This window comes from Camponotus vicinus, unplaced genomic scaffold (genome assembly GCF_025532165.1).
Source record: "Camponotus vicinus isolate PSW18456_S1 unplaced genomic scaffold, iyCamVici1.0 SCAF_12, whole genome shotgun sequence".
NCBI lineage: Eukaryota > Metazoa > Arthropoda > Insecta > Hymenoptera > Formicidae > Camponotus > Camponotus vicinus.
In genome coordinates, this window is record NW_028141948.1 from 4497057 (window position 1) to 4519717 (window position 22661).

The window sequence follows — 22661 nt, forward strand, 5'->3', positions numbered from 1 at the left end:
GATAACGTGGACGACAATGGAGTGTAGGACCAATATCGTTATCATCATCATTATCATCACTATCATTATCATCATCATCACTATCACTATCATCATCATCATTATCATTATCATTATCATTATCACCATCATCATTATCATCATCATTATCATCATCATTATTATCATCATCATTAACATCATCATCATAATCGTCATCATTATCACTATCATCATCACTAACATCATCTTCATTTATATCCTACATCCTCAACTCAATTTTCTTCTCACTTTCATCTTCATCTTCATTTAATCCCTTATGTCCTATGTGCTATGAATGATCATTGTTACTGTAGAACGTTATAAGCGCAGACTCCGCTCTCCCGGGAGAAGTAATGTGTTAAACGGTTCCTCCCGGAAGGGCGTATGGAGAAGGATGGATTACGGTGGTGACTCTCGGGTCCCCCCCCCAGGGGGGTGGTTTTAGCGGGTAACGTACGGGAAGTGAGGGTTATTACCCCCACTTTCCCATTGCACTCCGTCCCGCAGTACCCCTGGGCCGACCCAGGGGTCTCCATAAAGGATTTCCACCTCCCGGCCAGCGAAAAAAAAAAAAATCATGTCAGCATACTCGTTCCAAGAGTATCGCTCCATGTCGCATTTGGTCAGAAAGAAATAATATCAGAAATCGGAAATAAAATACTTTATTTTCTAGATGATGATTTCAATCGGATACGTGCTTTAACAACAGTGCAGTAACAGTACTGTTTGGAGTACAAACTCAAGTCTACAAAAAAATGAAGGTTTTTATTTGCTCGAATGTCTATAATAAAAAATGGCCCAAAATATCATACGCATCGGTCAGTTATAAAAGTAGATCCACCATCATTTACCACTTTTACCTTCATTCGCGGATAATAATACGATAGCTACAGTCGTCGACTTATCCGGAAAAACTTTATAACTTCAATAACTTCGAAACGGCTTACTTAAAATTGATAAAATTAGTGCGTTGAAAAGGTTTCGAGAAGGGCTACAAGAATATGCAATAAAAAATGGAGGGTTCCATTTTAAAAATTCAAGGTGGCCTTGTGATCTTGGCGACGCCATCCAAATAATGAGAGGAATCAATTGGTGTAAAGAAAACATATAGTTATTTTTAAGAAAAAAAAATGTAATTGTTAATTGCAAATTACATTTTTTTTCGAAACAATTATGTGTTTTCTTTACACCAATTGATTGCTCTCATTATTTTGTACATAAAAGTATTAAGGTAAGATAATCGAAAAATGAATGTTTTACAAGATATTTTACGGTTTATGTAAAATTAAGAAATTATTTCAAGCCTCATAACTCGGAAAGTGCTTAATGAAAACTAACTTAATTATAGTATTTTGGAAAGCTCTCGAGATGAGATACAAGAATGTGCAAAAATATATAGAATATGGGGCATTCGCCCCACGTAATCGCCTATATCGCGCCGTCCCTGCCTACCTCTTGTACTCCTTCCGTAAGTAGTTAACTATTTTCCTATATAGTTTAAAAACTAAGCTCCGGGCAAAATTTTGCAAGAGGAAAAATCGTCTTAGAATTCATTCAAGAATTTGATATTTTAAAGACAAACGTTTGTTCAGAATCTTTTATATGTATATATATATATATATATATATATATATATATATATATATAAAGGAGAAAATAAGAGCTAAAATAAACTTCCTTAATAATAATAACACAGGTCTACGAAATTTTGAGTTTAGTTAGTTACAAAAAACAGAGTAGGTGAATCTGATATTTTTTGACGCTGAAAACAAATCTGACTGCAGAATTTCTCCAGCACGCTAAATTTTTGAGTAATTTGTGGTTAAATAGTCCAAAAATGGCTATTTCAGCAAATTTTATGAATTTATTACGAGGGAACCTAATTTATTTAAATATTTCTGCCAATGGCATCGTATAGAATTAGTCTTCACCTTTCAAATCCGTTTTTGATTGCTGCCGCACGATTTTTTTTCGTTGAGATACAAGTTATAAGATTAGCATAGTGGTCCAATAAGTCATTCTAATTCAACCGTGTTACTTCTCTGTCTTATCATGAATCTGTTACAGTCCGAAAGACTAACTTTATTTTATTTTACTGTTAATATAAATGCGATAGAATGTTAGGGAACCGCATAAAACCGCCATCTTAGCGAACCACGCGCGAGTTCGCCGGAAACGCGAAAATGCTAACGAAGGGATTCGACTTTGAACTTCCTTCGTTTGCATTTGGACTTGACCGCCACGAAAATCTTCCATGACCATATATGGTCATGTCGCTAAGCGATCCCCTCCAAATACCCCTAAAAACGAGGTGTTAAAAACCGTCCACCGCGAGTCCGCGGCGGATAGTTGTTAATAAAGAATCGATTAAAGAAGAGTGCGAAACCAGGGGCTAACCGCTAATTCACGTATCGAACGCTAAAGAAATCTGTTCAAACTCGATATCTAATTTATAACGAGGCGACTTAACGGTAATAAGGGAGAAGGCTTAATTGAAATCGAGCAAATTACTATAAGTGAATATATTTGTGATAATCATAATAAAAAAATAATAAAAGGTGTAAAAATAAGTGACGGCCCGAGGCTTATTCGGAATCTCCCGGCTACCCCACATCCCGTGCCGCTCCTGGCACAACAAATCAAAATTAAAGGGTAAAGACAAATTTTTGAACGCCGCCTGTCATTTTCTGAAATTAAAAGTGGCGGATCCAATATGGCAGCAGAATCACAATAAAAAGGTATAAAATTTAGAAAAATTTATCAAAATGTGTAACAACTGTATTAGATCTATTTTTACAGGACCTTTTTGACAACCAAATTTAACATATGTAAACTTTTTCAGATTTCAAGATGGTGGCTATGCCATATTGATGTTTATGTATATAAATTTTCTTTAACATAAATTTTCTTATAACTTCAAAATTGTATATTTCAGCAAAAAAAAACGTGCAACAGCAATTGAAAATGGATTTTGAAAGGTGAAGACTAGTATTATACGATGTCATTGGCAGAAATATTTCAAACAAGGATCTTCCATAATAAATTCATGAAATTTGCCAAAAGTGTCATTTCTGAACTGTTTAACTATAATATGTTTACATATAAATGACTCGAAAACTTGTTGATAACATTCTGCGGGCAGATTCGTTTCAAACGTCAAAAAGTCTATCAGATTCACCTACTCTGCTTTTTGTAACTGATCCTCGCAAACCAGTGTAATGTAACCAATATTAATTATTTGTAATTTATTACTTACGAGACATGATACTTGTATCTAAAAAATCTCACAACTAACTGATGTTAGATTAGGTTAGAGAAACAGCAGCTTGGCTCGGATTTCGCAAATTTTCGGCTCGACTCAAGCGATTGTTTGCCTTTGAGTGAATGGAAGGGATAAGAACGTATTACGTGTATAACCTGATAACTCTGAAAAGGCACTTCAGTATCTTTCCACCCTATGAAATACAATATTCGTAGAATATTGTATAAATATTAACAGTTAATAATATATTTATACAATATTCTTCGAATATTGTGTGCTTATAGGGCATTTATTTCGTATACCGTGCATCCGTTTCGCTATTCACTTGTTTCACGCGCTTCACTTGTTAAGATAATCTTGTTGTTTTGTGCTGACGAGTATTAGTTAATATATTTTATAGTTATATAATATATTAATATATTTTATATTTTATTTTGTGTGAAATCTTGGTGTCCAAGAAGCTGAAGCAATTGCGACTGTAAGTCCTGATGGTTTAAAATTCCTAAATATTTTCATTTTCTTTAACTATCTTTTCTTTTATTCTTCTTTAATTCTTTGTTTATTTTTTGTTATACAAAAATGAGTAATGAATTAAGAAAGAAACCTAAGCGAAGCTTTTAAGAAACTTGGCTTAGTGATGATAGAATTAAGTCTTGGATACGTAAAGTATCTTCTGATGATAGCTTTTATCATTGCATTATATGTAATAAAAATATTTCGTGCAATACATAAGTAGTGATATAGGGAGAGTTTTAAGTTAGGTCCTCTCAGGGGGGATCCGGCGCGCGAGGGAGTGACGTCACGCGCGGGGAAGGGGGAACCGCGTCGCGCCGGGTGTAACGTCACGCGCGGGGAGGGGGAACCGATAGACGAGGGGTCCGTGAGGTAGAAGGGGTCCGCGAGGGCCCGCGATGCGGCCGCGTGGGAAAAGGACGGCGCGATGCGTGTGAGAAGGACAGTGCGAAGGTGCGAAAAAGACGGCACGATGCGTGGGAAAAGGACAGTGCGAAGGTGGGAGAAGCATGGCGCAAGGTAGAGCGTCAGCGTGTGACGAGGACAGTGCGAAAGTGCGAGAAGGAAGACGCAAGACGATGCATAGGACGACACAAAGGTAAGAGAGGGATAGCGTTGGACGCGAGGTAAGTGTAGCGTTGGAAAAGGACGGCGCATAGGTGTGTGAGAAGGATAGCGCGATTAGACCGTATGGCGTAAGAGAGATAGCGCGAGATTTAGGCGTAAAAGAGAGATAGCGCGAGATTTAGGCGTAAGTGAGAGAGATAGCGCGAGACTTAGGTGTAAGTGAAAGAGATAGCGCAAGGGAGAGGGGCGTAAATAATTATACATTTCTTTCCTGTTCAAATACAAAATATAAGTTTATTTAAAAACGTGTGAGTTTTACATATTGTGTGTGTGTGTGTGTGTGTGCTTAATAAATTATATAAAATTATATAAATTATATAAAATATGATAATATAAAAATATAAAAATATAAAAATATAAAAATTGAAAACAAAGTTATAAAAATAAAAGGATAAAATTATTATTAAAATATAATATTATATATCAGTGCCGCTCCTGAAACAGGAAAAACGCTACATTAATTTTAACTTAATAATTAAAAAAATAAAATTTGATACATTAGTATGCTATCACACCTCCTCCTCCTCGTAGGGTTCCTCGTAGGGCTCCTCGTAGGGCTCCATCCCGAAGAGCCGCCGCAATGCGAATACGTCGTCGTATATCCAAAGGTCCGCGTTTTCGCGGCCCTCCGAGGTGTTACCCCACAAGTCGTCTAAATCAGCTCTTTGAAAATATCTGCTATCTCTTACGCATTGTCTGTGTTCTATGTTTATGAAGCCATCAATTTTGACTTCATGCTTAAACTGTACAATACAAGTATTATAAATTTAACATATACACACAATTTTTTTTACAAACACTACTCACCTCACACATACAAGTCACTTCGTACATAATTCGATAAAGTTTATTTATAAAATCCTCTTTCGAATGCGAATTCTTACAATCTTGTACAAATTCGAAAAGACAATCCATTTTTTAATTCTTCGCACTTGTTCACTGTTGCCTCGCTCGAGACTTTGTGGTAAGAATGTTATGGTTAGGCGTCACGTAGGTCCAAGACTGTAGAGTAGGGGATACATTTTATCAGATGTATCGCTTTACAAAAACATATAAAATACAACAGTTCCTCAAAACTCTCCGCATCACTATCAAACAGCATTGAATAGCTATCGAACGATCGTTGAACGACATTGACCGACCGTTGAATCATTATCAACTCCTGATCAACCACTATCGGACCACTATTGTACTTCTATCGAACCACTATTGTACTACTATTCAACGATAAATCAACCAATTTATACATTTAAATACATTTATAGAATCTTTATCAAGCGTCATAATATATGATAAGATGGCAGACGCTGATGTCTACTGAAATATGATATTCGCTCGCATATAGAGGATATAAAAGGGGAGAGAATAGAGTTATATAATTTTAACAATTGTTTATTTAAAATTTAGACAAATCTTTATGATGATTCGACCACTAATTGAATATTTTAAATACATTTTGTAAAGCGCAATTTTTTACATGATTTTCGCAACGCATAGTATTCTTAACATCTAACTTATTTAAAGACGCTACATCCTCATAGTCTGCATCCAGAGTTTCGACAAAAACATCGTTTCTCGCATCATCACCCAGTATATCGGCTAGCCATTTTTCGTGCCCTTTAACGTATACAAGAGGTGACGCACCATCTCCTCCTCCGTCGCACTCATCACCGCCGTCATAATTAAACATTTAGATCTCCAATATGAAACGTTTCCAGCCTCCCACGACAATCCGTGGTAATTTTTAATCAGCCATGAAGCCTGAGATCTCGCAGATTTTGTGAGCGTTTGCCATGGTACGGGACTACGGATGTAAAAATATAATGTGAAAGTACAGATTCCTTTCTCAGAATCGCAGCTTCTTTCACGATAAAATTCCACCCGATAATAAATCCTTGTAAATCCACAAACGTTGGCGCAGCCATGATGACAAAATTCGATCGCAGACTGATGTCGATCGTCAAACATCTCGATTTTTATATTTTTCTTCATGTGTTTATTGGAGGGGATATTTGCTGATTTATGTAATTTTACGGACTATATTGGTCAATGGATTATATTCGACAACCCGATCGTGCAAGATGAGACAATAGGCGGTAGTATTTGCCGGTATGTTCTCTTTGCATTCAAACTCTATTTTCACGTCCACGGTAGCAGTTTTGACAGACTCGTTTTGTCAGCGAGCAATCAATGACCGCGAGAGGACCGCAATGTAGAAACTTTGGAATGGTTAGTAGCGTCGCGCCATTATCGCAATAAGATTTGCGAAAACGAGAGTACATGTCGAATAGAACGGCGAATCTATTTTTGTCAAAATCTAAATTTAAATCATCGTAAGGATAAAATTCCGAGTTTAGATAGAGTTTAACGTTGGTCAATTTGCAGTCGTCGAACAATGTAACGTCTTGCGATATCGCATTCTTTTTACTAGTTTGCAGTGCAAAGATCACGTATCGTGGTTTCTCTAGCTGGGAGGCAGCTTTCACGGTCCACGAATGCTTAGTCGTGCTATGTAACAGAGGAAATTCGTATAGATCCCAAGATCGAAAACTCATGTTCAAGTATCGTCCGCTTTCCAATACTCATAGCAATGACAATTTATTAATCTCGTTCAATATTACATGAGGCATACACCATTGTATCTTGGATAATTCAATCTCAGCTTCCGACGATGGATGTCCGAGTAGACAATTATTATCGTTGCGCGAACGTATCAGAATCAATTCGTGACAAGCGTTAATCACAACGCGTTTATAATCTTCGCAAAATACCAACATTTTGAGCGGCATGCAATAGTTGAAATAATCTTGGTCACCGTTGTACGTCAAATCCCACGCAGCGTTCTTCAAGTTTATACTTTTCTATGCGTTAGAGAGACATAATTTTTGATCGTCGAAGTTATTCTAACATTTCTGTTGTGATCAACCTCCACGCCATCGAGTTCGTATCGAAGCTCATCAAACATGAATGCAACGCAATTGTTTCCCAATACCACCTTCGTTTCGTCATTCGCTTTACGTACATTCAACTTTCCCTCGATGTAAAGAAAGCTTTCGCACGGTAACGTGTACAAATCCTGATGTTGTATAGGTATTCGTATCTCGTCGCTGTATCCAAACGTCGTATTGGCGTACGAATTGTACGTATGAGTCTCAATCTTGACGATGCGATCGTCAAAGATTGGCTCGCCTCCAATATACAAAATATCAATCATTCTTTTCGTACGATGAATCCCAATGATTTAAAAAATTCACGGTTTAAAGCATTTAGCTTCTTCTTAGCGGCTATCTTATTATTGTCACCCGATAGCGCTCGCCTTCCCGCAATAGTATTGTCCCTCATAAAAGTATTGTCTCTCGCGTGCTCCGTTTCGTTCAGCACGAGCATACTATGTTTGTCGTCGCTGTATATGCAATCTTACGGTAATTTCCTCTCCTCGAAAATCGAGCAATCGATCCTCTTTGATCCACAATGCGTATCGTTAAATCGGTAATGTTCCGTACGATGATCGGCAGGGAAATGATCAGTGCCGGCATTTCCGATATCTTATATATATATATATATATATATATATATATATATATATATATATATTCTTATACAGGGTTTGTCAAAAGTGTGGAAACCCCTAAATATCTCACAAACGGTGCATTTTAGAAAAAAATGTTTCAGGCAAAAGTTGTTTGGTTTCAAAGGGGCCATAAGACGGTACCATTGGTTTGACCTTGAAGAGTCATTTGAAGGTCACGTGAAGGTCACTTCAATTTTTTTAAATGGAATACCCTATATATTTTTGCACATTCTTGTAGCTTATCTCGAGAGCTTTCCAAAACACTATAATTAAGTACCTTTTCGTTAAGTACTTTTTGAGTTATGAGGCTTGAAATAATTTCTTAATTTTACATAAACCGTAAAATATCTTGTAAAATATTCATTTTTCGATTATCTTACCTTAATACTTTTACGTACAAAATAATGAGAGGAATCAATTGGTGTAAAGAAAACACATAGTTGTTTTTAAGAAAAAATATGGAATTGTTAATTGTAAATTACATATTTTTTCTTCAAAACAACTATGTGTTTTCTTTACACCAATTGATTCCTCTCATTATTTTGTACGTAAAAGTATTAAGGTAAGATAATCGAAAAATGAATATTTTACAAGATATTTTACGGTTTATGTAAAATTAAGAAATTATTTCAAGCCTCATAACTCAAAAAGTACTTAACGAAAAGGTACTTAATTATAGTGTTTTGGAAAGCTCTCGAGATGAGCTACAAGAGTGTGCAAAAATATATAGGGTGTTCCATTTAAAAAAATTGAAGTGACCTTCACGTGACCTTCAAATGACTCTTCAAGGTCAAACCGACCTTAAACCGTTTTATGGCCCCTTTGAAACCAAACAACTTTTGCCTGAAACATTTTTTTCTAAAATGCACCGTTTGTGAGATATTTAGGGGTTTCCACACTTTTGACAAACCCTGTATATCCTGGCGGTACACTCGGTGAAAATTCATGTATCGTGTGTACGCGCATGTCATTGCTGTACGCACCAGTGGTCACGTTACATTCTATACGAATAATATTCACGTTTATAATATTAACCGATTCGTCTGATTCGTACCACTTGCGAGGTTGCAATATACGATTCGACGAGAATCCAAGCAATGATCCTACATTGTCGGGTTTGGTAAAGTTTGCTCTGTAGGTGCATTTGATTTCGCTCTTTAGCGTACTATGATTGGCGCGGAGCACAATTGGATATTCCTCATCATCGTTTTCAATGTCTTTGAAAACGCGTTTATCTTGCAAAATTGCACGTTTGAGATAGTCATTTATAGCGTGCAATTCGTACGAGCCTTCAGGAATCGTAATTTTTTTGTCGTCGTCAAAGTAAAATTTATTATTCGAAAAATTTACGTTCGGAATCGTATGATAAGTTTCAAAGTCTGTTAAACCGAGCTTGTAATCGGCATCGGTCAAATCTATAGCGGGAAAATAGCTTACAGCGAAAACGCTGCTTCTGCCAGTCAACGTAAGTGTCAGTGACATGTCAAACGAATACTAAGTCGTGACGGTGGATTGTCAGGCTTTAAATTGATCGTCGACTGTTTGAAAAAATTTTAAACACAACTGTCCACAAATATTCTGATTGTAATTTTGATATGACGTGTAATTGTATTCAATTTTCACTCGCCCGAAATATCGCGCAAGTTCCCTGGATGGTCGAAGATTTCCAAAACTGTCGAAATATACGACACGATTTCCTCTCTTTGCGTACGCTATCCAATGAGTACCGGGACCATCAACGTCATCCAAATTAACGATATCGCTCTCGTTTCGTCGTACGCCGCTTATCGGTAAATTATTACGCATGAAAACACCTCTAAAGAAAGGTATGCGCATATGTCTCGCCAATTGTTCCAATTGCACGTTAGTTGTCGCACCTGTAGGCACTTTTAATCTTTTCTCGACGTTCTTTTTTCTCTTAGACTTCCCGATGCATCGTTCCGATTCCCGGCAATGCCATCCGCCGGAAGCTGCCGCCCGGCAGAACACCCGCCGGGCAGAGGCAGGGGCGCGGTGCGCCCACCCTTTTAATCCGTTAATCGTTTAATTAACGGTCCAGAGCCGTTAAGGTCTCAAATCGGCCGAATACCGCCGATCATAGCCGACGGGGCTCGAACCGCCGACCGGCGAAAACCCGCGTTCGGCGCACAACCCGAACCCCTCCGAACGGGCCCGACCGCACCGTTTCCGAAAAACCGTTCGGAAGGGGTTATACCGCGCGCGCCGACGCGGGCAATTAGCCGGTATAAAAAGGGCTCATTTCGGCATCTAAGTACCATTCTCCTGATCCGCTCTTAGCTGTACGCTACAGAGAAAACCTGAGAATTCCTACCGAGCACCAAATACCACGGACGAAAGGTGGAGAGAACTCCGTCTTGGCCGAGTGATCTCGATTCTACGGTACAGGTGCATCCGCCCAATCCTGCAGCTGGGGCTATCACGGAAGGTGGAGCTCAGAGCCGCCCCGGATCGAGTGCTCTCGACCCAGCTGCAACGCGAATCCGATCCTTCGCGACGCGATCCTGTTACGCGCAAAAGAAACACCGCAAGCGCATCGCGCAATCCGCAATCACGGCCTCGACCGCCGTTGACAAAGCGCATCACGCAGATATTTACCGCGGCCCCCGCCGCCGCCGTACAAGCGCATTCCGTTGCCACGGCCTCCGCCGCCGTTAAAGCGCATTCTCTTATCGCGGCCTCCATCGCCGCCGTTAACGCGCTCTTGATTATCGCGGCCTCCGCCGCCGTTGTTAAAGCACACCGATTGTAATCCACGAACACGGACTTTAAATTGTAGCGTCGGAAAATAAATAGTTCCGCGAAAGCGACCGACGATCCCGAGAAACTGAGGATTCCTGGAAACGCCGGAATTCCTCGCGGAAAAAGCGCAGCAAAAACACGCGCTGTCTCACGCGTCGTAAACACGCACAGCTGTTCGTAACCGAGATCGGATCTCGAGCCAAATTGCATTCGGGACGATTTCCGATTACCGCGTGGAATATTATTGTTCAGCGAAATTAACACACACACACACACACACACCCACACACACTCTGTACATTTTTACATCACATTTATACACGATTGCAAATACATACTTTCAGTCACACACACATCGCGTATTTTCTTATTACGAACCTTTCACCGGCGATCTATCCACAGCACGAAAACGACCGAAAATACGACCGTTACACTCTAATCGAGTTCCCGGGCCGCAAAATTGATAACCGGGAATATGTAATTCAATAGGGAGCGCGTTTATCGCACGATTTAAGAGACCGCTGTCTCTTACGATTCTCACCGACATTCGTCACAATCTTTTATCAATGGTGGTGGACCGTCGATGTGCGTTCGCTGCCACGGCAAATTATAATGTCGTATGCACCGACGATATTGTCGAACCTCCGAATCAACCTTTATGCATTCGGAAAGCTTGTCCCACAATAATTCCATGTAATTACCAAAATTTTGCAGTAAAACAATCTTTGGGATATACTGCAGTTGTTCGGCGGTAAGCCAGAGAATGTCTCTTTTATCCGACAGAAGGAGAAACATTTTTGATACTGAGCGGTTTCGAGTCGATACACCTCTATAATAGGCCTCTCCCCATTATGGCTCATTTGCAAAATTGAATCGAGAGAAAAAACATGCGATTCGTGCGATAAGCACGGATAATCAAAGTATCAAATTTCGATGATAAACTAATGTCGGAGAAAGAAGTACGCAAACATGGAAACATGCTGCCGACTACTATACGCGGTATCGTTTGCGGTCTTTCAAACTGTGGTAAGACAAACGTGTTGGTTAGCTTGATAGAAAGTTCGTACGGTGTACGTTTCGAGAACGTGTACGTATACTCGAAATCGCTTCAACAACCAAAATATAGATACTTGGAAAATTTACTAGCACTTATAGACGAAATTGGTTATTTTACATTCTCTAATAACAGCGATGTTATTCCACCGAGCGAGGCGCTTTCGAATTCCATCTTTATCTTTGATGATGTGGCATGCGACAAGCAAGACACGATAAGAGAATACTTTACAATGGGACGACATTCGAGCGTCGACTGTTTCTATCTCTGTCAAACGTACGCCAAGATACCCAAGCATCTTATACGCGATAATGCGAATCTTTTGATTTTATCTAAACAAGACGGCACGAACTTGAAACACGTGTACAACGATCATGTAAATACCGACATGTTTTATGATGATTTCCGCGCATTGTGTCAGAAATGTTGGCAACACAAGTATGGATTCGTAGTGATCGATAAAGACAGTTCGCAGACCAATGGACGATATAGAAGAGGATTTAACGATTTCGCAATACCGTAAAGCGGTTAGTCGCTATCGACACATCATTCGAGCAATGTCATCCAAGCGCAGTATGAAGACGATCAACAATGATGAGGACCGTGAGAAGATTGCGAGGGAGATTGCAAAAACGAGCGAATCAATTCGCTAAAAATATCACGCTTTAAAAACTGGTAAAATGGAGGAAGATGTCATATTGGAAAGACAATTTAAACCAATTACCGAACCTTTAAAACAGCTTGTCGAAAATACCATTAGTATCGAATCTGATACGCCAAAAATCGAGCCATTGAGTACGCTCGGAGAAAAGCATGAGGAGAAAAAAGAGTCAAAACGTGCAATAAAGCGAACATGGTCAAACATAATGAATGATTCACTAATAACTTCTACACCGAAACATAAACGAATGGAACAATTACCGAATGTATCTAGTCCGATACAAGTACAACCGTGTCAAACAATGCCATCCCCGTACGTCAAAGAAATTTCCGAAAGCACGCCGGACTCGCTTATAACGACGGTCCGACGCGAATTAGAAACATCCGAAGGTCAAAAAACATTGCGAGATCATTTTGATCCACTAGCGCAAAAGTATATAGAAGTTATTATGAGCGGTGATAAAAATAAGAGTATGGATTACGTCTATAGTGTTAAGTTTACCAACGAAGGAATGATGCTCGGTGATAAACGTTTCGATGTGGACAAGAACGATAATATATTCATCGATGAGGTAAAATACGTGGGAACGCCGGGTCTCTACGAGTTAATTTTCAAGAGATTGCCCGACGATACCGTGTACACTGAAGATGATAAGCATAAATATAAAAGTATATTAAAAGCAACAAATGCGCATAGGCGCGGCAACATTATGCATAATCCTATTTTGGGTAACAAAGGATACAAGTATAAATATATAATTGCGCCATTATTCGCTGGTAAAATGGTGGGGAAAGGTATAGATGTGCCGCGTACTATGACGCTAAACGACAACAAGATCGATTACGTACATTGGAACGATCCCAACGAGTTGGTAGATCGTTTGCGATTGCTGAACGCTTCGCGTCCAGCCGGTAACAATGCTCACGACAATGAAATCTTGTCAATTATCGAAGAACTTCGCGAGGCTGGCATTATTATATAAATTAAACTATGCGTATATGACGATATGTATTTGGTCAATGTTCTCGGTACCGAAATGTCGATTAATAAATTTGGTTTATCGCTCGGAACGTCGAATAATTCGTACTATCAATGAAATGAATTATTCAGAAATTATATACGCGATAATGCTCTGTGTCTGACTGCCAATAATTTTGACGCAAGATTGCGTAAGATTCAACCCCTAGCGCAACCGGAAACTGATACCGATGCCGTGAACAAACAATACGTGGAAAAACTTGTGAAAGATCAATGGGAAGAAATCGAGCAAAAAATAATCGCGCTCGAAACAAACGTGCAGGTGCTGCAAATAATGATAGACGAGATAAAGAAAATACTGAGATATGCAACATCTGACTCGACGCAGTAGGCGAGACATACGGATATACTATTATCGCATTAATTATGTTTCGGTCAAACGTGCGAGAGAAAAAAAACGTCTCCGAAAAGAGAAAACTAGTCACCTGTGTGAAGTTAGCCCCGCACTTTTTGAATTTTATATTTTTATTAATTGTGCTACATTGTGCTACGTTTGTGCTGATTTGTGCCGCAAACCGTAGCTTAATAATTTAAACCATTTTTTAGAAAATCAAAAAAAACGAAATTTGCGGCAGCCCCGCACTTTTCGAATTTTAAATTTTTATTGATTGTGCTGTATTGTGCTACGATTGTGCTAATGTGTGCCGCAAACCGCAACTCAATAACTTGAACCATATTCGAGAAAATTACCATATTCGAAATAATTCGAGAAAAAAAAAAAATTACTAGCCCCGCACTTTGTCCCAATCGAGTTCAATTTTTTTTAACAAATTGGCATAAGTTTGTGCCGTATTGTGCCGTTAAGCAAACTTTGTTATCTTATTCCATTTAGCTAAAAAAAATTCGTAAAGTTAAAAACAATAATAATACATAAATCATTTTTTATAGCATTAATTAAATTTCTATTAATTGTGCTATATTGTCCTCATAATTATAAAGTATAAACAGATAAAAAAATATAGGTAATTATACAGTTTGATTAAATATCAATTAAAAAGGGGTGGGCGTGAAAAAAAATTTAACATTTTTTATTTTTTTTCCCCTTTGTGCCAGATTGTGCTAGACGAGTACAACAACTTTTCCTAATGACAAAATACCGTCAGATTATTAGTTTTTGTTGTGGAACAGAAATTAGAAACGAATTTTTAAGAATACAAAATTTTACATGCATGTATTTTTCAAACTATAACAGATAATCTGGTTTTGCAAGTTGTGCTATGTTGTGCTACCAAAGACGAACAAATAACAAGCAAAAGATGCATCAACAATCCCAGGGATTGATTAAATATCGATTAAAAGGGGGTGGGGTAAAAAAATTTAACATTTTTTATTTTTTTTCTCTTGTGCCAGATTGTGCTACACGAGTACAACTTTTTCTAATCACAAAATTTTCTCAGATCGTTAAATTGCGTAGCACATACGAAATTAGAAATCGGACGTTAGGAAATTTTAGGAATGAAAAATTTTAAACTCGCGTAACTTACAAACTCGCGTTACTTCGATAATCGAATTTCGCGAATTATACTGATGTGTGCTGTTGAAGATATGTAGTTAATCGCATTTTACTTGTCAAGACTGTACGTCGAAACAAACTACTGATAAGACTGTACAGGCGCGCTCATCCGAGTAACCGAGTCAAGCCGAGGATAATTAGGGTTCGTTCGGGCGTAGAGGTAGTCGACGAGCAGAGTCGCCCAGTCGAAGTGTACCACGCGTATAGAGCACCACGTGCAAACGTCCATTAGAATAAAGAAACGCTATATTGAAAAACGACTTTGCTTTTACTGTGTTGAACCTGACTCTCTCCAAGCTCTTTCTCTACCAAAACTATTATGTTTCATCAGGTTATGGGCCCAGTCGCCATTCCTGTGCAATAGTTGTGGTAGAATCGGAGAGAGGTTCGAAAGGTTTCGCGAGATACAAAACCGGAAGTCGGCGGTTTTCGGAGTGACACGTGGTTGCGGTATCGGGTGCGGATGTGCAAGAGATTTGCATCCGTGATGTCCGTGGGAATCTCAGCAAAAGGGATTAAGAACTTTGACGGAACGAACTTTCAAGGCTGGAAAGCTCAGATTAACGCATTATTTTTGATGAATGATGTTCTCGACGTGGTCGATGGCACGACCACGATGCCGGCAGACGGAGCAGCGCATGCCGTCGCAAGGAAGAAGTTCGTTAAAGACAATGCGACTGCCAGATTTATCATGCTATCGGCAATGGAAGAGTCGCAACAAGTGTATGTTCGTGTGAAACCGCTAAAGAAATGTGGGACAAATTGTGTCTCATACACGAGCAAAAGTCTGTGACGAACAAACTAGGACTACTCCAAAAGTTCCACGCGTATCGCATGAGTGAGGAAGACACGGCAGTGCAACACGTAGCAAGAATTACGAACATGGCGGGTCAGCTCAAGGACGTCGGCGAGGAGGTTTCTGATGCAACAATCATGGCAAAGATTTTAGCGAGTCTAACCTCACGGTTTAGTACGTTACAAATCGCATGGGATAGTGTCGATCCGGCGCGGCAAACGCTGGATAACCTGCAAGAGAGACTCATCAGGGAAGATCAACGACTCAGTGCGGGTGACGACGCAGCGACTGCGTTGGCCGCAACGAAAAAGGTACGTGATAAAAACAATAAACCGCGTAAACCTAAAAAGGACATCGAGTGCTACAAGTGCCACGAGATGGGACATTTCGCGAAGGAATGTAAAAACGCGCGCCGGAAGAAAGATGGCGGCGAGTCGTCTCGCGACTGCGCGTTCGTGGTGGAGACCAGTGAGAAGCGTGTTCCGAAGCGCCAAGTGGAATCCACGTGCAATCAAATTCGACAGCTAATGTCCGCAAAACAAAGCGAAGTGTGGCTGATTGATAGTGGCGCGTCGCGACATCTGACTTTCCGACGGGAATGGCTGACCGACTACCGAGTGAATAAATGTGGTGGAACTATCTCACTTGGCGATAATCAAATCTGTGATATCGTAGGAGAAGGAACAGTGCATATTAAAAGGTTGATTGACGGTGTGTGGCGCGATGCGCGCATCGAAAATGTGCTATACGTTCCAAAGCTGCGCAAAAATTTATTCTCGGTAGGCGTGTGCACAAATATCGGTTTTGAAGTACGTTTTCGCGAAGAATACGTCGAAGTAGTGCGCGATAATAACAATGTCGTCGCGTCCGGAAGAAAACAAGGCAACGACGTCTGTCGCATGCTGTTTAAAGTAGCGAAACCGGGGAGTGTTGAAGAGGCGAACGTTGCGTCGACGAATCTAAACGTGTGGCATGAACGGTTAGGACATGTGGGTAAACGCGCGATATGTCAACTAGCAAAAAAGGGTCTGGTTACCGGAATATCGCTGACCGATAAAACAGATGTTTTCTGTGAACCGTGCCAACTCGGGAAATCGCATAAGCTGCCGTTTAAAAGAAATTTAAAGAAGGTGTCGACGAAGCCCGGCGAAGTCATACACATAGATGTATGTGGGCCGATGTCGGTAAACTCTCCCGGTGGATCGCGATACTTTTTGACATTCAAAGACGACGCGAGCGGGTATCGGCACGTATACTTCCTAAAATCAAAATCGCAGGTGTTTGAAAAGTTTCAAGTATTTGAGAAAATGATTTCAAATAAATTCGGGCGCGCAATGAAAATCCTGAGATCGGACAACGGCCGCGAATTTTGTAATAAAGAAATGGACAATTATCTCGCGTCGCGCGGAATCACTCGTGAAACAACTGCACCTTACACCCCGGAGCAAAACGGGAAGGCTGAGCGGGACAACCGTACAATAGTTGAAAGCGCGCGTACGATGATACATACAAAGAGTTTGCCCCTGAATCTTTGGGCTGAAGCAGTGAGCTGTGCGATCTACGTCTTAAACAGAACCGTGTGGTCAACAAATGATGTAACACCTTACGAGATGTGGGTGGGTAAGCCTCCGGATTTAAGACATTTGAGAATATTCGGATCAGAAGCATTCGTACATATCCCAAAACAATTCACTCAAAAACTCGATGCTCGCGCGAAGAAGGTGATCTTTGTCGGATACAAAGAAAACTCTCCGAACTATCGTCTGTACGATCCCGTGACAAAAAAGGTTAGTGAAGCGAGGAATGTTGTTTTCAACGAGCGAATTGGCAAAGTATCGACAAAAATGGCACCGCACGAAGAAGAAGACGAAAACGAGATCAGCCTTCCAGGACGTAGAGAGGAACGAGAAGAAGAACAAATAATAGAGGTCTAGAGCAGCAGCGAGGAAGAAGCAGAGGAAGAACCTAGTAACGACGACGAAGAACCGAGGGATGAAGCTGCTGAGAGAGCGGCTGAAGATGCAGGAGGAGCGGTCGAGACCGCAGGAGGAGCGACGAACGCTCAGGGTACTCCAAATCGTGCACTTCGAGATCGAAAAGGTATCAAAACTCCGTACAAGTACAGGTTCAACGCGAATGTAGTTGAATATATAATTCCCAACACGTATCAGGAAGCAACAAATAGTACAGAAGCCGCGCAGTGGGCAGATGCTATAAAAGAAGAACTCAAGGCACACGAGAAAAACCACACGTGGTCACTTGTGTCGAAGACTCCAGGTATGAAATTAATCAATTCCAAGTGGGTTTTTCGAGTGAAGACGGACGCAGCGAAAAAGAAACATCAATTCAAGGCTCGCCTGTGTGCAAGAGGATTCTTGCAACGCGAGGGCATCGATTACACCGAAACGTTTGCTCCAGTGATCAGATACGATTCGCTGCGAGTATTTCTGGCGATGGTTGCAACGAAAGACCTCGAATTGATGCAGTTCGATGTGCAGACTGCCTTCCTCTATGGAAAATTGGACGAGACGATCTTCATGGAGGTTCCTGAGGGACTCAACGTGGGAGCAGACGCAGGACGTGTGGTGTGCAAGCTCGAGAGATCACTGTATGGTCTGAAACAGGCTCCGAGATATTGGAACCGGAGGTTCACGAATTTCTTAAACGAATTTAAATTCAAAGAGTGCGAGGCCGACAAGTGCATTTTTGTCGGAGAATTAGAGACTGAAATAGTTTATTTAGCGTTATTTGTAGATGACGGGCTGATCGCAGCAAATACCAAAGAGACGCTAGAGCTTATTGTTAAGAGACTAAGCGATACTTTTAAGATAACAATCGGCGATTCCGGAACGTTCGTCGGTGTGCAAATATCACGGGACAAAAAAAAGAGATCTTTGATCATTCATCAGAGCGCCTACACTCGGAAAATAATCGAAAAGTTTCGGATGACCGACGCGAAAGCTTTAAGCGTGCCGGCGGATCCACATGTAGTATTATCTCCGTGCGAGATAGGCGAGGAAAAATCGAAAGATGTGCCTTACCGGGAGGCAGTAGGATCACTCGTGTTTCTGGCGACTGTATCGCGACCGGACATTGCCTACGCGGTAAATTCGGTTAGCAAATACTTAAGCAATCATAATCACGAGCATTGGCGTGCGGTAAAAAGAATTTACGCGTATCTATGCGGTACAATCGATCACGGTATCGAGTACAAAAGCGGCGGTAGCGAACCAGGATTGATCGGCTTTTCGGATGCCGATTACGCGGGTGATATCGAGACCAGAAGGTCAACAACGGGCTACGTTTTCTGCCTGGCGAATGGAGCGGTCACATGGTCTTCGCAAAGACAAAAATTAGTGACTCTAAGTACGACAGAGGCAGAATATGTGTCTGTATCAACGGCAACACGCGAGCTCGTTTGGCTACGAAAACTTCTGGAGGATGTTGGATGTCCATGTGCAAAAGAGACGACCTTGTTCGTCGACAATCAAAGTGCTATACAGCTAGTCAAAAATCCTGTATATCACAAAAGAACAAAGCACATTGACATTCATTATCACTTCGTTCGAGAAAAGGCGAATGATAAAATCGTAGCCGTGCAATATGTTCCATCCGAAGAACAGCGCGCGGATATATTCACCAAGGCTGTGCCTCGGGATCAGTTTAGAAAAATGTGCGACAAGCTAAACGTGGGATCAACACAAGCGAAACGCTCAAACGGCGGTAGTGTTGAAGATATTGTAGTTAATCGCATTTTACTTGTCAAGACTGTACGTCGAAACAAACTACTGATAAGACTGTACAGGCGCGCTCATCCGAGTAACCGAGTCAAGCCGAGGATAATTCGGGTTCGTTCGGGCGTAGAGGTAGTCGACGAGCAGAGTCGCCCAGTCGAAGTGTACCACGCGTATAGAGCACCACGTGCAAACGTCCATTAGAATAAAGAAACGCTATATTGAAAAACGACTTTGCTTTTACTGTGTTGAACCTGACTCTCTCCAAGCTCTTTCTCTACCAAAACTATTATGTTTCATCATGTGCTAACAATAAGTATGACGAACAAACTCGAAAAAGGTAGAAAAAAATTAAAGGGATTGAGGAAATCTAACAAAATTAGTGGGGAGTGAAAAATATTTGATCAAAGTTCCACCTAGTGTGGGGGACTGTGTGCTGGCACAACTTTTCTTGATAATTGAAAGTCGCGTTTTGCATTACCCGGAACCAACGACGTGGACGTAGCGAAATTTCCTAACGTCCGATTTCTAATTTCGTATGTGCTACGCAATTTAACGATTTGAGAAAATTTTGTCATTAGGAAAAGTTGTTGTATTCGTCTAGCACAATCTGGCACAAGAAAAAAAAAATTAAAAAATGTTAAATCTTTTTTCACCCCATCCCCTTTTAATCGATATTTAACCAATCCCTGGGATTGTTGATGCATCTTTTGCTTGTTATTTCTTCGTCTTTGGTAACACAATATAGCACAACTTGCAAAACCAGATTATCTGTTATAGTTTGAAAAATACATGCATGTAAAATTTTGTATTCCTAAAAATTCGTTTCTAATTTCTGTTCCACAACAAAAACTAATGATCTGACGGCATTTTGTCATTAGGAAAAGTTGTTGTACTCGTCTAGCACAATCTGGTATAAGAGAAAAAAAATAAAAAATGTTAAATCTTTTTTCACCCCCACCCCTTTTAACCGATATATAATCAATCCCTGGGATTGTTGATGCATCTTTTGCTTGTTATTTCTTCGTCTTTGGTGGCACAATATAGCACAACTTGCAGAATCAGATTATCTGTTATAGTTTGAAAAATACATGCATGTAAAATTTTGTATTCCTAAAAATTCGTTTCTAATTTCTATTCCACAACAAAAACTAATGATCTGACGGCATTTTGTCATTAGGAAAAGTTGTTGTACTCGTCTAGCACAATCTGGTACAAAAGAAAAAAAAGAAAAAATTAAATTTTTTTTCACCCCCCCTCCTTTTCATTAAATATTTAATCAAACTTTATAATTACCTACATTTTTTTCTGTTTATCCTTTCCAATTATGAGGACAATATAACACAATTGATAGAAATTCAATTAATGCTATAAAAAATGATTGATGTATTATTATTTTTAACTTTACGAATTTTTTTTAGCTAAATGGAATAAGATAACAAAGTTTGCTTAACAGCACAATACGGCACAAACTTATGCCAATTTATTTAAAAAAATTGAACTGGATTGGGACAAAGTGCGGGGCTAGTAATTTTTTTTTTATTTTCTCGAATATGGTTCGAGTTATTGAGTTGCGATTTGCGGCACACATTAGCACAAACGTAGCACAATACAGCACAATCAATAAAAATTCAAAATTTGAAAAGTGCGGGGCTGCTGCAAATTTCGTTTTTTTTAATTTTTTATAAAATGGTTTAACTTATTAAGCTACGGTTTGCGGCACAAATCAGCACAAACGTAGCATAATGCAGCACAATGAATAAAAATATAAAATTCAAAAAGTGCGGGGCTAACTTCACACAGGTCAACTAGTCGAGGAATTACATGCTCCGGCGAGAAGAAATTTTTCGCGAAGACGCGTCATTGTACGCGGATACGATGATCTGTGGCAGGCGGACGTGGTCGACATGCGTCCATACTCTCGACTCAACAAAGGTCATAAGTACATACAGTTATCGATATATTGAACAAGTATGCGTGGGCCGTACCACTCAAAAGTAAGAGCGGAAACTAAATGGCCGAAACGATCGCAAAGATAATTCGTGACGATGAAAGATGCCCGAAAAATGTTCAAACCGACAGAGGAAAAGAATTTTACAACGCGAGTGTGCAGAAACTCATGAAGAAGCACAACATTAATCATTATTCGATGTATTCCGTTATGAAAGCCTCGATCGTAGAACGATTCAACCGTACTTTAAAAAATAATATGTGAAAAATGTTTACGTTCAACGGAAATTACAAATGGATCGACGAGCTATCTCGACTCGTTGCAGAGTACAATACGAAAACATCGCACCATCGGTATGAAACCTATAGATGTTACTCCGGCGATCGCTAAAAAACTTTTAAATACGGTGTACAGCGATATAAAAATTACGGCTCCCGCAAGATTCGAAATAGGCGACTCGGTACGCGTGAGTAAATACAAGACTATCTTTGAAAAAGGTTTCACGCCAAATTGGACGACCGAAATATTTAAGATTATCGAGGTACAGAAAACTAACCCCGCGACATTCATACTCGAAGATTCGCACAGAAATCCTATAGCTGGAGGATTCTACGAATACAAACTACAACGCGTCGCTAATCCCGACGTATATCTCGTGGAAAAGATTTTGCGGAAAAAGGGTGATGACGTATATGTGAAATGGTTGGGATTGGATAAATCGCACAACTCTTGGATACATAAAAATAATATTTTATAAACATTAATTAAAATGTATTTTAAAAAATATACATGGTTATTATCTATATGTATACATATAAAATTAATTTAAATACACAATTATTTTACAAAATAAATAACTATTATTTACAAAAATAAATTAAAAAACTAAAAAAAAATGGCATAAGAGCCAACGCGCGGTAGTTGGAGCGCAGAGAAGCAACAACACTTCTTTCTTTTTTCAATATTAGTTTATTAAAAATATTAGTTTCAATATTAGTTTATTAAAAAACACATTATAATAACAAAAAGCGAACGTTTCGGATCATCTTTTGATCCTTCTTCAGTACGATGTTAATAATTTATGTTACAAATAGTGACGCGTTACATTAAACGAATTTGTTCTCGACGCCTAGGTGACGCTAAATTGCATCTCGCGGAGG

The 22661-nt window shown here is 39.7% G+C and overlaps 1 protein-coding gene across 1 annotated transcript; it reads left to right on the forward strand.

Moving 5' to 3' along the window:
* The first annotated feature begins 12488 nt into the window (after nucleotides 1-12488).
* On the forward strand, nucleotides 12489-13451 carry LOC145963216 (uncharacterized). The gene has a single exon (XM_083084937.1). The coding sequence runs from the start codon at nucleotides 12489-12491 to the stop codon at nucleotides 13449-13451; it is 963 nt and encodes a 320-aa protein (XP_082941063.1).
* Nucleotides 13452-22661: the final 9210 nt, after the last annotated feature.

Coding starts and splice junctions, on each gene's coding strand:
- LOC145963216 (XM_083084937.1), top strand. CDS start 12,489: ATGGAGGAAGATGTCATATTGGAAAGACAATTTAAACCAATTACCGAA.